The sequence below is a fragment of the Phoenix dactylifera genome, chromosome 18 (assembly GCF_009389715.1).
Source record: "Phoenix dactylifera cultivar Barhee BC4 chromosome 18, palm_55x_up_171113_PBpolish2nd_filt_p, whole genome shotgun sequence".
NCBI classification, from domain to species: Eukaryota; Viridiplantae; Streptophyta; class Magnoliopsida; order Arecales; family Arecaceae; genus Phoenix; species Phoenix dactylifera.
This window is the reverse complement of record NC_052409.1, coordinates 7,425,984-7,437,594: the sequence shown is the minus strand read 5'-3', so window position 1 is coordinate 7,437,594 and position 11,611 is coordinate 7,425,984. Positions and strand designations below refer to the sequence as shown.

The following is an 11,611-nucleotide window of genomic DNA, read 5'->3' as shown; positions in this document are numbered from 1 at the left end:
ATCTCGAAGACCTCCGTGAATGTTCACTGCAGTGCTCCCAGCTCTTCACCGGAGATCCGGTCGTTGGTCCACATTGCCTGCCTCGTCACGCCCCTAGTCACCTCTGCCCAAGATGGGCCCTTTGCTGCAGGGGGGCTTGGTTACTCACCTTCACTGGTTCTAGAGGCTCCTTCCCTTTCGATCCGATTCCATCCATCTTTGCGTCCCACGCCTATTCGATGGAATGCCTCACAGATCGCACGACTATTGATGCGGCTCTCTCTCTCCTCTCTCTCTCTCTCTCTCTCTCTCTCTCTCTCTCTCCGACTATTGCAAGCATGGTCATCTTTTTCCACTAGAGTGTTCATTATCAACTTCTCTCTCTCTCTCTCTCTCTCTCTCTCTCTCTCTCTCTCTCTCTCTCTTTGTGGAGGGCGAACGATCGAATGAAGGAATGAGCTGAGAGGCAATGCCTCAGGTGGGTATTTATAGGCCCTTGCGGGTGGGTGAAGCATAGATGGTTCTTCGAATGAGACCTTCCTCCAGTCCGGGCTTTTGTTCCAGGGGGAAGACTACCCCAGCGAGGTGGGCTTCTTGTCCAAAGAAGTTGTACCGTTCTTGTCATTGTAAAATAGTTTTAGCAAAAAACAAAAATAAAAAATGTACCTTCACGAAAACCACCACATCAGGGGACGAGCTAGTCTTCTGCCACAAACCGACATCTAACTACGGCATCCAGATGAGATACACTTCTGGCCGCTGTATGCCATCTTAGAAACCAAACGAAGCCAAAAAAAAATCAATATACTATTAGAAATACGGCCTCATGCTCCTAGTTAGATTGGTCAAGTAGCAGTGTCCGATGCCCGGATTGGTCCGAACAAAGTGAACTCAACTAGTCAAATTCAGACATGATTTAGATAGCTCGATAGAGATCAATAGTGGCTAAATTTTAAAAAGATCCAGCTGGCGCCGAGATAATGGGTCAATCTATTGCCTGGATACCAAGGTGGTTTAGGGCCTCCACACAAGATCAACTTGGATCCGAGTAATAAGAAAAGCAAGGCTTACACTAGGATCCTTGAGCCTATCTAAAGAGAGAAAGAAGGAAAAGAGAGAGAATATCAGTCTAGGTCAAATCAGGGGTATGGATTTGGTTATCAATGACACGGGTCAACATTGATCAATCATCATGTCTGGCCCATAAATCAAGAGAGAGAGAAAAAGATTTGATAAACTAATCCATAAGTAAACAAATTAAAAAAATGAATAGAAATAAACAATTAGAAGAGGAAGAAGAGGATAAAATGAGAAAAGGATGAGAGAGAAGAGGTTGAGGGCTGGTCGATGGCTTGGTGGTGGCCCGGCCAGCGGCTCACGGCAAGGTGGTGCGACTGGTAGCGAGATGGCCACAATGGTTCAGCCATGCACAAGGGGAAAATGGAACAGGAGGGAAGGGCAGCGCCCCTAGCTGCCCAAAGTGGCAGCTCCCATGGCCAAGGAAGAAGCAAGTCAAGGCGGGGGACTCACTGGCAGACGGTAGTAGATCTCGCAGCAGTGGCAGCTTTCGACGGAAAGAGATGGATCACAGAACAGTGAAAGAGAGGAATGAAAAAACTAGACAAAAAAGAAGGGGCTTCGGGTGGTGGCGCTCGGTTGGGGTAGCACCCCAGCCATCGGAGAAGAAGGAGGGAGGAGAGGCTTCACGGTGGATTGAGTGGAGGGAAATTGGGGTATTTATGAGATTTTTAGGGGAAGAAGATAAGCTCGGCTCATCGTTGGTGTAGCAAACCGACCGAGGACCGTGACGCGTGATACAATGGCACCAGCAAGGCATAAGCAAGGGAGTGGAGGTGTTAGGAATCTTTCAATGGATTAAACATAGGATTGGATCGAGCGGCCAATCCTTGTGCTAGCTAGATCTTTTTCCATCTTTTGTTTTTAGAAAAAGTAATTAGAGGCCTCTAAATCTCTAAGATGCAGTCTTGCAATCAACCAAGAGGTTTGTGGACCACAAAACAAGTTTATCATGAAATGCAAACAAGTTGGTAACACATGTTTGCCTCGCAACAAGTATACCAGACCTTAGAAGGAAATGGAGCTTCTCAGTCGATGCAACAATGCCGTAAGTACGTGAATATCGAATTGAATATGTATAGGTGGAAGATTCTAAGGCAACATACCATGTCTCGATCCAATTAAGATCCCTGAGCGTGTGAAGTTTCTTGATTTTAGTTTTCTGAACTCAAGTGGTTCATTCATGGGAAAATCACTTGGAAAAGAGAGGCTATAAGAGCATATATGATCTAATAGCCCAGGTTGGGTTCCACCAAAATCCCTATCTAGAATTGGATGAATTTCTATTCAAGAAAGAAAAAAAAAATCTAAATGTCTGTAATTGCTAACAGATTCATCAAAGTTGACTCTTAGCACACCAAGCTACGGGGGACCTGGGAGAAAAATGAGGAGAGCCAGCAAGGCCAAAGATCTATGAGAAGCAAGATTTCAACCTAAGTACGAATGGTAGTGCTAGCCAAAAAACAAGAAGAAACAACCTCACCAGCATCGAAATAGCAAGGAGCACAAGCGATTGAAGAAAAGAAAGAAGAGAGTTGATGAGATACGTACATGTCCATTCATGAGGTTGCATTGGATTGTGAAACGTAATTAGTACGTAGTTAATATTAAACTCGCCGGCCATTTGGCAGTGTCCATCCCTTTCGTTACCTCTTTGGGCAGATATATTTTCACAGTATAAAATCTTGCACAGATGAGAGTACGTTCAGAAAAGGAGCAATGTCCTATATATATTTGTGGTACAATTCAATCACTCAACACAATGAGGTATGTATCATGGACTTGCAGTTTTGATATATCTTTACATTTCACGCATCTTGTGATGCATCGTGCAGCTGCCAATGCGTGTGTAGTAGCACCATGCACTCGTGGAGTCCAAAGCCTGTACGCCAGTATAGGGTAATTGTTGGTATATATCAACGAATTACACATGGTAAAAACCTGATAAGCTCACTTAAAGACGCGACCGTGAAGTCTGACCAGTGAAGCCGAAAGCTAAGGTGTTTGGCCGCTGAGATTGCGGCTTGCATGATAACAGTCTCCGACCACTCATCCCTATCAAACTCCATTCCATTAAATGCCTCACTCAGGATCACCATGCACCCTCGCACCACTTTCGGCTACAAACGGCTACAATGAGAACAAGAAGAAAGCTCGAACCTTCTCGTCTGAAGTCAAACCCTTTGTTCATAAACCTTTCAGAGCTCTTACTTTACGAAGGCCAAAGTCTCATACTTTGAAATATCCCATGGGGTCGTTAAAGCTAGGCCACACCCACCTACCCCACCATAACGAGACAAGGAAGCCCTTTTCCATTTTCCGTGCTCTTTTTCCTTTCTTCCTCTAAGAACCATCTCTTTTATTTCGCTTTCGATTCTTCCATACGTACAAGAACAATGGGAAAAGGGAACACATTGGTGCTGTACTTGAAACAAAATGAGACTGTCCCGGAAAAAAGATGAACGGAGTCATCGCTGACCGGCCATCGCTTGCGTGGCTAATGACCGGAAGGGGCACTTGGCACTGAGCTGGTTCACAAGGTTGAGGTAGACGCTGAGGTCGTGGCAGGCCACCACATTGGCCGTCCGCCGACCGTCGACACGGAGCTCGCGGCCGATGTCGGCGTAGACCCACCCTGTCTTTGACAGCAGCCAGCTCGGTATCACGCCTTCGCTGCTGTCCTCCTCCTTCACATTGTTGTCGTCGATGACGAACCCGGGGACCTTGGTTATGATGTCTTGCGTGTTCACGATCCTCAGCACCTTGCCCCCTCGTTCTTCCAGCCGGCGGCAGAAGCTGGCGTTGCCGACGCGCGGTCCCCCGAACGAAACCACAGTGACCATCGGCGCGTCTTGGAACGTCGTCGTGATGTCGTAAGCGGTGAGGACTGCGAGCGCGGCGCCGAGGCTGTGACCGGTGACTGTCAGGCTGAGGGGCTGGCCTTTGCCTCCGTAGGCGTCGAGGAGCCGGGCGATCTCATCGCGCACCTCGTCCCGGAGGCACCGGCGGATAGAGCCGGGGGAGGTGAAGAGGCTCCAGAACCCACGCTGTACCATTGGCTCCGGCTGGGAGGCTGAGGGTGGGAAGGGGCAAGGGAGGTGGGTGAGAGTGGCCCGGAGGTTCTCGAGCCACTCGAGGCAGGTTGCGGTGCCGCGGAAGGCGACGACAATGTCGCGCCGACCGAGGCGAGCGATCTCGTCCTCGTCCTGGCAGACGGCGACGTAGCCGATCCAGCTGGAGCGGCGGGAGAGCCAGGTCGAAGCAGCGCGGGCCCAGCGGGGGAGCCGAATGCCGGAGGTGGCGTGGAGATTGCGGGTGACGCGGTAGCCGGTGCAGGGGAGACCGGAGCGGCGGAGGAATGAGTGCCTGGGGAAGCGGCAGGTAGCGTAGGAGGGGGAGGAGGGATCGAAGTCGAAGCAGGTGTAGGCAGCCTGGACAAACTCGCCATAGCGGACGATCTCGGAGCGGAGCGTGTCATCGAGCGGGTCGAGGAGGCCGTCCCAGTTGTTGGCACCCTGGTACTCCATCCACTGTCTGCCGATCCTGACAGTAGACGGACACCGTTTCGAAGAATCAGAAGAGGTGGAGCAGGTGGTGATCAGGGAGCGGCGCCGCCGGGCTGTCGGCAGAGAGCCATGACGAGTGGCACCAATGGCAACTCTCATTTTGTTTCGTTTCCTATTATAAACAGTTAGATTTCAGACAGCAGCAGTAGAACGCCCTGTTGTATAGTATTCAGCGGCTTCTGGTGCTGCTGCTAAACTTGTCGGTGGTGCGGGCTCCAAAGGCCATGGCCATTCATGAGATTTATAGACGAGAGAGCGAGAGGGGGAGATGGGACGGAGGTCGGTATGGTGGGCCAGGGAGAGAAAAGGTGACGGATTTTTTGGATACGCGCCGAGAAGGACGAGGGTTGCTGGGGAGGCATGGAAACCGAGAGTAAGATGGACTTTTGAGACGGGGAAGGACACGTGGCGCGCAAGCCCGAGGCCACGCTCTCAGTCAGAGAGATAGGAGATGGAGAAGGAGAGGGTCAAAACGGCGCTCCAATCATTAGCTCTGCGTCAAAGAACGTGAGGCTTTCCTGCATGGGGCCACTGGGAGATGAGGTGACTAGCCGAGTATTATATGACACGGCAACCAGTTCCTCGACCACAAGATCGTTTTAGTATAAATGTTTCTGGTTGGGGTCGGAAATGTGGAAATAGACCAATTGAATGCATAAGGGGACGTGGTTTAGTCGGTGAGTTCCAAGCTATGAGCTCCTGACCACAAGATGCATGTCAAAGAGGGACCATGGATCGTCAATGAAGGTAGACCCGTTTTGTTACGACTTAATTATTGGATTTGAATATGACTCTGTCTCGCTAGATCACATCGTAGTACAAGCAGGGTTATTGTTGGCAAACCAGCTGATGTGGCGCAAGCTCTGTCAACCATCTAGCCCGAGCTCCTGGGAAAACTAATTCATGGAACTAAATTATGTCCTATTTGATATGCATAGACAGTTGGCAGATTGATACCTGCTCTCTGTTTCCTAGATTCTCTTGCGGCACGCGTACGTAATTCCAGTTTGCCTATCTACTCGTGAGTCATTAGTTGGGGAGGGTCATTAACTCTTATTATTTTGCTTAAAGTTGCACTCAAAGACTAGGCTAGGACCAAAAAAAAGTTCCCTGCTTGAACCCGATCGATATATAAATGTTGTTTCGTTTTTTGGATCAAGTTATGTTATTTTTAAAATTTAAAAAGAAGAAGGCACCTTCGACTAAGAAACGTTTTAGAAGTCAATTAGTATGAAAATTAAGAGCTTTCTACGCACCTGCTGAAATACAAATTGAGGTTAAGGATATTTTAATGTGAAATAATTATTTTACTAAAACCTAAGAGATTTGTTTGCTATTAGTATACTACATAATGTGGCATCATGTGAGCTTTTTTTTTTTTTTAAATGAAAGCCATCCAATTTTAAGGAGGATTATGTGGAGTCAGTTTCAAATGTTATAAATAAGGAGTTCAATATTGCTACAAGCTAAGCATGGGTGGTTCCTTGCATTATATATTGTTTATTAGGAGTTTTCTCTAAGATGGTAAAATATGCATGAAATAGCATATGGGGACATGGGAATTTGTTTTGCATAATAAAAATGTTTTCAGAAAAATACTTCTCCATGTTAATATATTTATATTATGAATTGTATATTGATTTAAACTTTACTCATGAGAAGGGTAGTAGCGATTAATAGTTATTAGAAGTTATATGCAAAAAACTATAAAGACGTGGTTGGGTCATAAGAATATTTGTTTATAGAATTGATATCTTGCTTATGACTAAACAAATCTTACATGTTCAAACCAAATAGTCAATATCTCATTTATTTTCTTTTTTCTAAAAACCTATCAATGCCAGGAAAGGGGCATTAGCGAAATCCTATGAATGTTTCGATAGAAGTCAACATGTACAACAACTGCTTGTCCAAATAAAGAAAAAGAAATCTTTTAGGAACAACCTCGAATCCAAGACAAGCTAAAGCCTTATAGAGCCAATTACGTTCATTTACTAAATCAAGGTAAAATGTCATTTGATAAGAGAGATTATGCTAGTGGATGGAATTTGCTAAGGTGAATTGTTGTTGGCTAAGAAATGTATTATGCCAAGATCATCATAGCAATGGCTTAGATAGTGAAGGTAGATGATGAAATGCATGATGGAATTTGCTAAGATTGAAGCTTGATTGAAGAATTTTGTGAAATGATTATAATTTCATTGTCAAACTGCACATTTCAAAGGCCAGCTAATAAAGGCATGAAAGTGAAAATTTACCATTTCATGAATTCATTTTTTTCATTTTATTGGTCAAATAAAAATTTGAATTGCCTTAGAATTTCACATGTAGTCTACATGAACTATACCATCTTATTTTGGATATTTTGGAGGAATTAATCTTTTCAATTAAAAAAAGTGTGAGGTTGTTTTCATACAAGGCTGCTTAAGGTAAAATTATTGCTATTGTTATTATTGTTGTTGTGCTGCTATTAACTTGAAATACTTTCTGGAGGTTGTCATTCAAAAAAGGTAAGCTACCTTATATATGTTAGACCTATCAACCTTAACTTTGATCTATAGCATGTGTTTTTTTCGATAACAACATTATTATCTTTTTATAAAAAGAAAGAAACATCCTATCATAGTCCAAGCTGCTAAAACTAAAATAGTTTTAAGGTATTTATATTATAGCTTATAACTTGTACATAATGGCCATTTTGTGTTGTTATTTATAATGGCCTTATGCATATTTATGTCTATATATATATATATATATATATATTTGTATGTACATGATACGTACGTATGTATGTATAAGTGATCAGGCTCGATATTACGTCATGAGCTTCAGTTTGGACGTTCTAGAATATTGACACGTTAATGGTCAGCAGAGGAGACCAAGGAGTGGCGGGAGGCTCTCCACAAGTTCAGATGCAGAGAGATTAGGTGGGAGGTACGGACTCAAAATTGTGTGGTTCAGGAAATTGGCTTCCACTGGTGCTTCTTATCTTGTCATATTTTTTAGATCTCTGTGCACGTACCCGGCCTAGGCGATGTCCCATCCTCTGAGGATGACAAACCTGTGTCTTACTTAAAAATGCAACGACATGTCACAATGGGTTAGTAATTTATACCTTTCATACTTCGTTTCAATCTCCTCGTGTGGCATGCTATAGGAATATAGTTTTTTTCTTTTTTTATCAGAACCCATATAACTCCAACATGAGTATAATCTGCTGCAACTAAACAAAATAAAGGATATAAAATACATGCTGGATCTGATCAGATGGCCTCTCTAGAATGCCGGATAACATAAGAGGCATTCCAGTCTGCTGTTCTGTTCGCCTTCCAATACACATGAGTTATTTGACAGGATGTGAACTCCTGCACTAATCTACGTATATCCCGTAACAAGGGGTATTGTCCATCTCTATACTTGTTTGTACCTTAGATCCAATCAATTACAATGGATAAGTTTTTCTCGAGAAATAGGATGTCGGCTCCTAGCTCCCGTCTGGCATGCAACAGTTGGGTCCAACCTTTTGACTAGTAATGTGTATAGATTGCAACAGTATATGGGGCCATCAAGGGCGTTTACTTGAATATTATTCTCACGAAGAAGACAAGGATCTTAATACTCACAGGTACGGCATCAACTAAGGCTGGCAGCCGGTTGCAAGGGCAACATCAGTAGATGTTGGCACCTCTTTTGCATTAATTCCAGAGACTATAGTCGTAGGATTAGCTGTAGACAGTAATGCCTCTTCTGCAGCCTTGAGCTGCAGGTTGAACAACGAATAGATATTATTTTAGGAGGCATTCATCCTGAGAGGTTGACGTACAGTAAAATGTAACAAAAAGCCCATGTCGAGTTCGGGCTGAGCCCAGCTCAATTCTATTCTCTCGAGCCGTTCAACGTCCATCTACAATTCGCCTTTGAAAGAGGTTCCGGCCCAAATTCTCCGCAGAAGTTTTTTTTACAAAGTAAACAAGCACCTATGGCAGATTGATTGCAGCGGGAGGTCGGAGCACACCTAGATTGACTGTTTGGGGCAGATCTATGAGCTGCCTGGGAGGGCATCCGGTATGCGAGATGTGTGTTGGGGGTCGACAGATTGTGCATTGAGAGAGATTCTGCTACGGTGATTGACTGGATACGGAAAGTGGATAGATATGGTGACGGTCAACCTTTGATTCGGGATACTCGTAGGCTGGTTCAGGAGATGCTAGCTGTCCAGATTGCTCATGTGTATCGTGAGGTGAACAGAGCTGCGGACTGGGTTGCCTCATATGTGGCTCGTCACTCTGGAGACGTTATCTAGACGAGTCTAGCAAGTATTTCCCATTATTGCATTTCTTACTTTCCCTTGACTTGGCAAGATGTACTCAATCTTGATTTATTGGAAATGAAATGTCGTTTTGACCCAAAAAAAAAAACATCGAAATATATGTGTTAAAGAAAAGGAATGAAGGAAGAGAGCAGCCTTGTCGGTCATATGAAATGATAGAAGTGGCCATTCCAACTAACCTGACTGAATTGCACCCCGCCAGGACTAAAGTCTGTAATAACAAATGCCAATAGCTCGACTAGACTCGATCGACGTAACCCGAGCTTGGTTTAGGGTAGGTCGGGTTTGGTTGTAAGTTTTGACCCCTGACAGCAGCCTGAGCTTGATTCAGCCAATTAGCACCCCTGGTTCTAGTGGTCGCCATATGCTCTCCCCCTAAGGATTAGCCGCCGGGCAATTTGCGCATCGATGAATTGTTTCGATCATACTAGCTAGGTTAGACTTGTCAAGCAGCATGGACCCTTTATAAGTCCGAGCAAGTATGAGTCAGTAGTTGCACCCACTAGACACATCTATATCCATCTCTCACTAAGAAATACTGGTCATTTTCTAGGTCTGGTAGATCAGACTATGGAATGGGTTGGTTGTGTACAAAACTAGGCAAGGGGCTAGGGTTTAGCTCGAGAGCAAGCCCACTCGCAAATGTTGGCCTGACGTCATCATGACCCATTAGGGTAGCCTGTAGTAATAGCCTAGCTTTAGTCCACGATCGTCAATTATTTATTTTTATTTATTTTATTTTATTCTAGGACCGGCAAGTGCCGACCGATTGCGGCTTCAAAACCTAAATTAAAGAAATATCTCAATACTTTATTGCAACGATTGGGTCAGAAGGTTTGTTGAACTAATCCATCCGTATTGCAACCTAAATTAATAAAATATCTCGATACTTTATTGCAATAATTACGTGAGTCCGAAACTAATAGATTTGTTGAAGTAATCCATCTAATAGATTTGTTGAACTAATCTATCCGTGTTGCAAGGGAATGGAACAGACTTATCGCAACTTCCTCCTAATTACGGAATTCGAACGTTGGAGTTCTTCTATGAGAGATGGACTTTAAGATCGGGTGAGACACAACCACAAGATCAAGTCCACCCATAACCATCGTCTAGCTAAGCGTACTACTAGAGCAATGAGACGCCGGTGGTCTTCTCCCTAAGTAGACTGACCTCAACACTTGTGGAATCAGAGTCCCCTCTGTCTTAAATGGCAAGGGATGGTACTATCGATAGTATATATAGTTCATGATTTTGATCCTGAATTGTCAAAGATAAAATGTTAGGGTAGGCAGACTCATGATTTAAGCCGCTAAATATGATCTACAATCTCTAAAATACTTAAATAGAAAAAGTCATATGATTTAAATTACACAAAACTATATATATATCTGTATATATGTGTTTGTGTACATAGGTACGTATGTATGTACATATGTATATGCATGTATGTATAGTTTAAATACCTGTGCTTGTTTCTCCACCTCAAATGGGTCAAAGATTTGGTCATTGGTTGAAAAACTTTTAACATCATACATGATGAAATACTCGCCGAAGCCAAAATTTTCTTTAACCCAAACTTTTAACCCATCTGAGGTTCGTTTTTGAATAAGAATTTTCTTATTTCCCTCCATTTTCTCGTCGCTGTTTCACACCTTTTACTCTTAAAAAAGCGGGGGTTAAAACCTTTGAAGTAGGACCTATTCAAGGTATCAGAGCCAAAATTAAGTTTTATGTGGTCAAGAATAATAAAGGAGATTGACGAAGTGGTTGAGTGATTGAATTGTTAACCTTGCCGGGTCAAGTTTAGTTACGCTAAAACTGAGTCAGGACGGGGTTATTACTTGCTGGTCTATACTCCTAGACCACATCTTATCCTAGTCATAGTACAAGGTCCGAATTTTTGAATGACATTTCAAATGAGTTAAATTAACCAAAGAAAAAGAAAGCTCATTTTTCCTTCCAATCTTTTGTTGACTAGAAAAAATGGAAGTTTGTAAATTAGCATGTAAAGTAAGTAGACCATTAGATGTCGAAGGGAAGTTTACTAGTTAAATGTGACATGGAAACATTGTTAGTCTATAATGGAGTTGAAGCAATAATATTTGAATTCCCAAAGGTTGAGCTTATAAAGTGGTTTTGAATCATGTGGCTCTCATTTCGAGGGAGTCTATCCTTACGCGTCCATGTATTCATGAGTCTACGTTCATTTAAATGTTCGCCATTCAACATCAAAAGGAATGGAAACTATATATATTCTCACTTAATTTTTATATATTTTATTTTCTGATTCTTGCTGATATATTTATACTATATTGATTTGATAAATTTGGCTTACAAAAGAAAAAAAAAGATCAAGCATGAAGTTTGATTCTGAGACGGGACAAATCGCTCCAACAAATATATTATAACCAAAAATGTAGAAATTTTAGACAGTACAACCTTGCCATTCAGTTTATTTCCTCCAAGAAGTCTATAAGTGATGCATGTCGAAGGCCTTGTGTGTGTATATGGATGCTCTGACGAGCTTTGTTGCATAAGAGAAATTTATCCATCAGTTAGTCAGCAAGCAAGATCCAACCCTCAGTCTCTCCACTAATCCAATTTTGTGATGCACCTCAAAGATTCCAGGTATGAGAACTAACAAGAAGATTTAGGA

General features: G+C 43.1%; 1 protein-coding gene across 1 annotated transcript; it reads right to left on the bottom strand.

The window, feature by feature from the left end:
• Nucleotides 1-3,147: 3,147 nt before the first annotated feature.
• LOC103715822 (phospholipase A(1) DAD1, chloroplastic-like) lies at nucleotides 3,148-4,776 on the bottom strand. Its single transcript, XM_008803581.4, has one exon. The coding sequence runs from the start codon at nucleotides 4,719-4,721 to the stop codon at nucleotides 3,525-3,527; it is 1,197 nt and encodes a 398-aa protein (XP_008801803.3). The 5' UTR covers nucleotides 4,722-4,776; the 3' UTR covers nucleotides 3,148-3,524.
• Nucleotides 4,777-11,611: the final 6,835 nt, after the last annotated feature.

Excerpts from the sequence above, each read along its gene's own strand:
- LOC103715822 (XM_008803581.4), bottom strand. The coding sequence starts at position 4,721 with ATGAGAGTTGCCATTGGTGCCACTCGTCATGGCTCTCTGCCGACAGCC.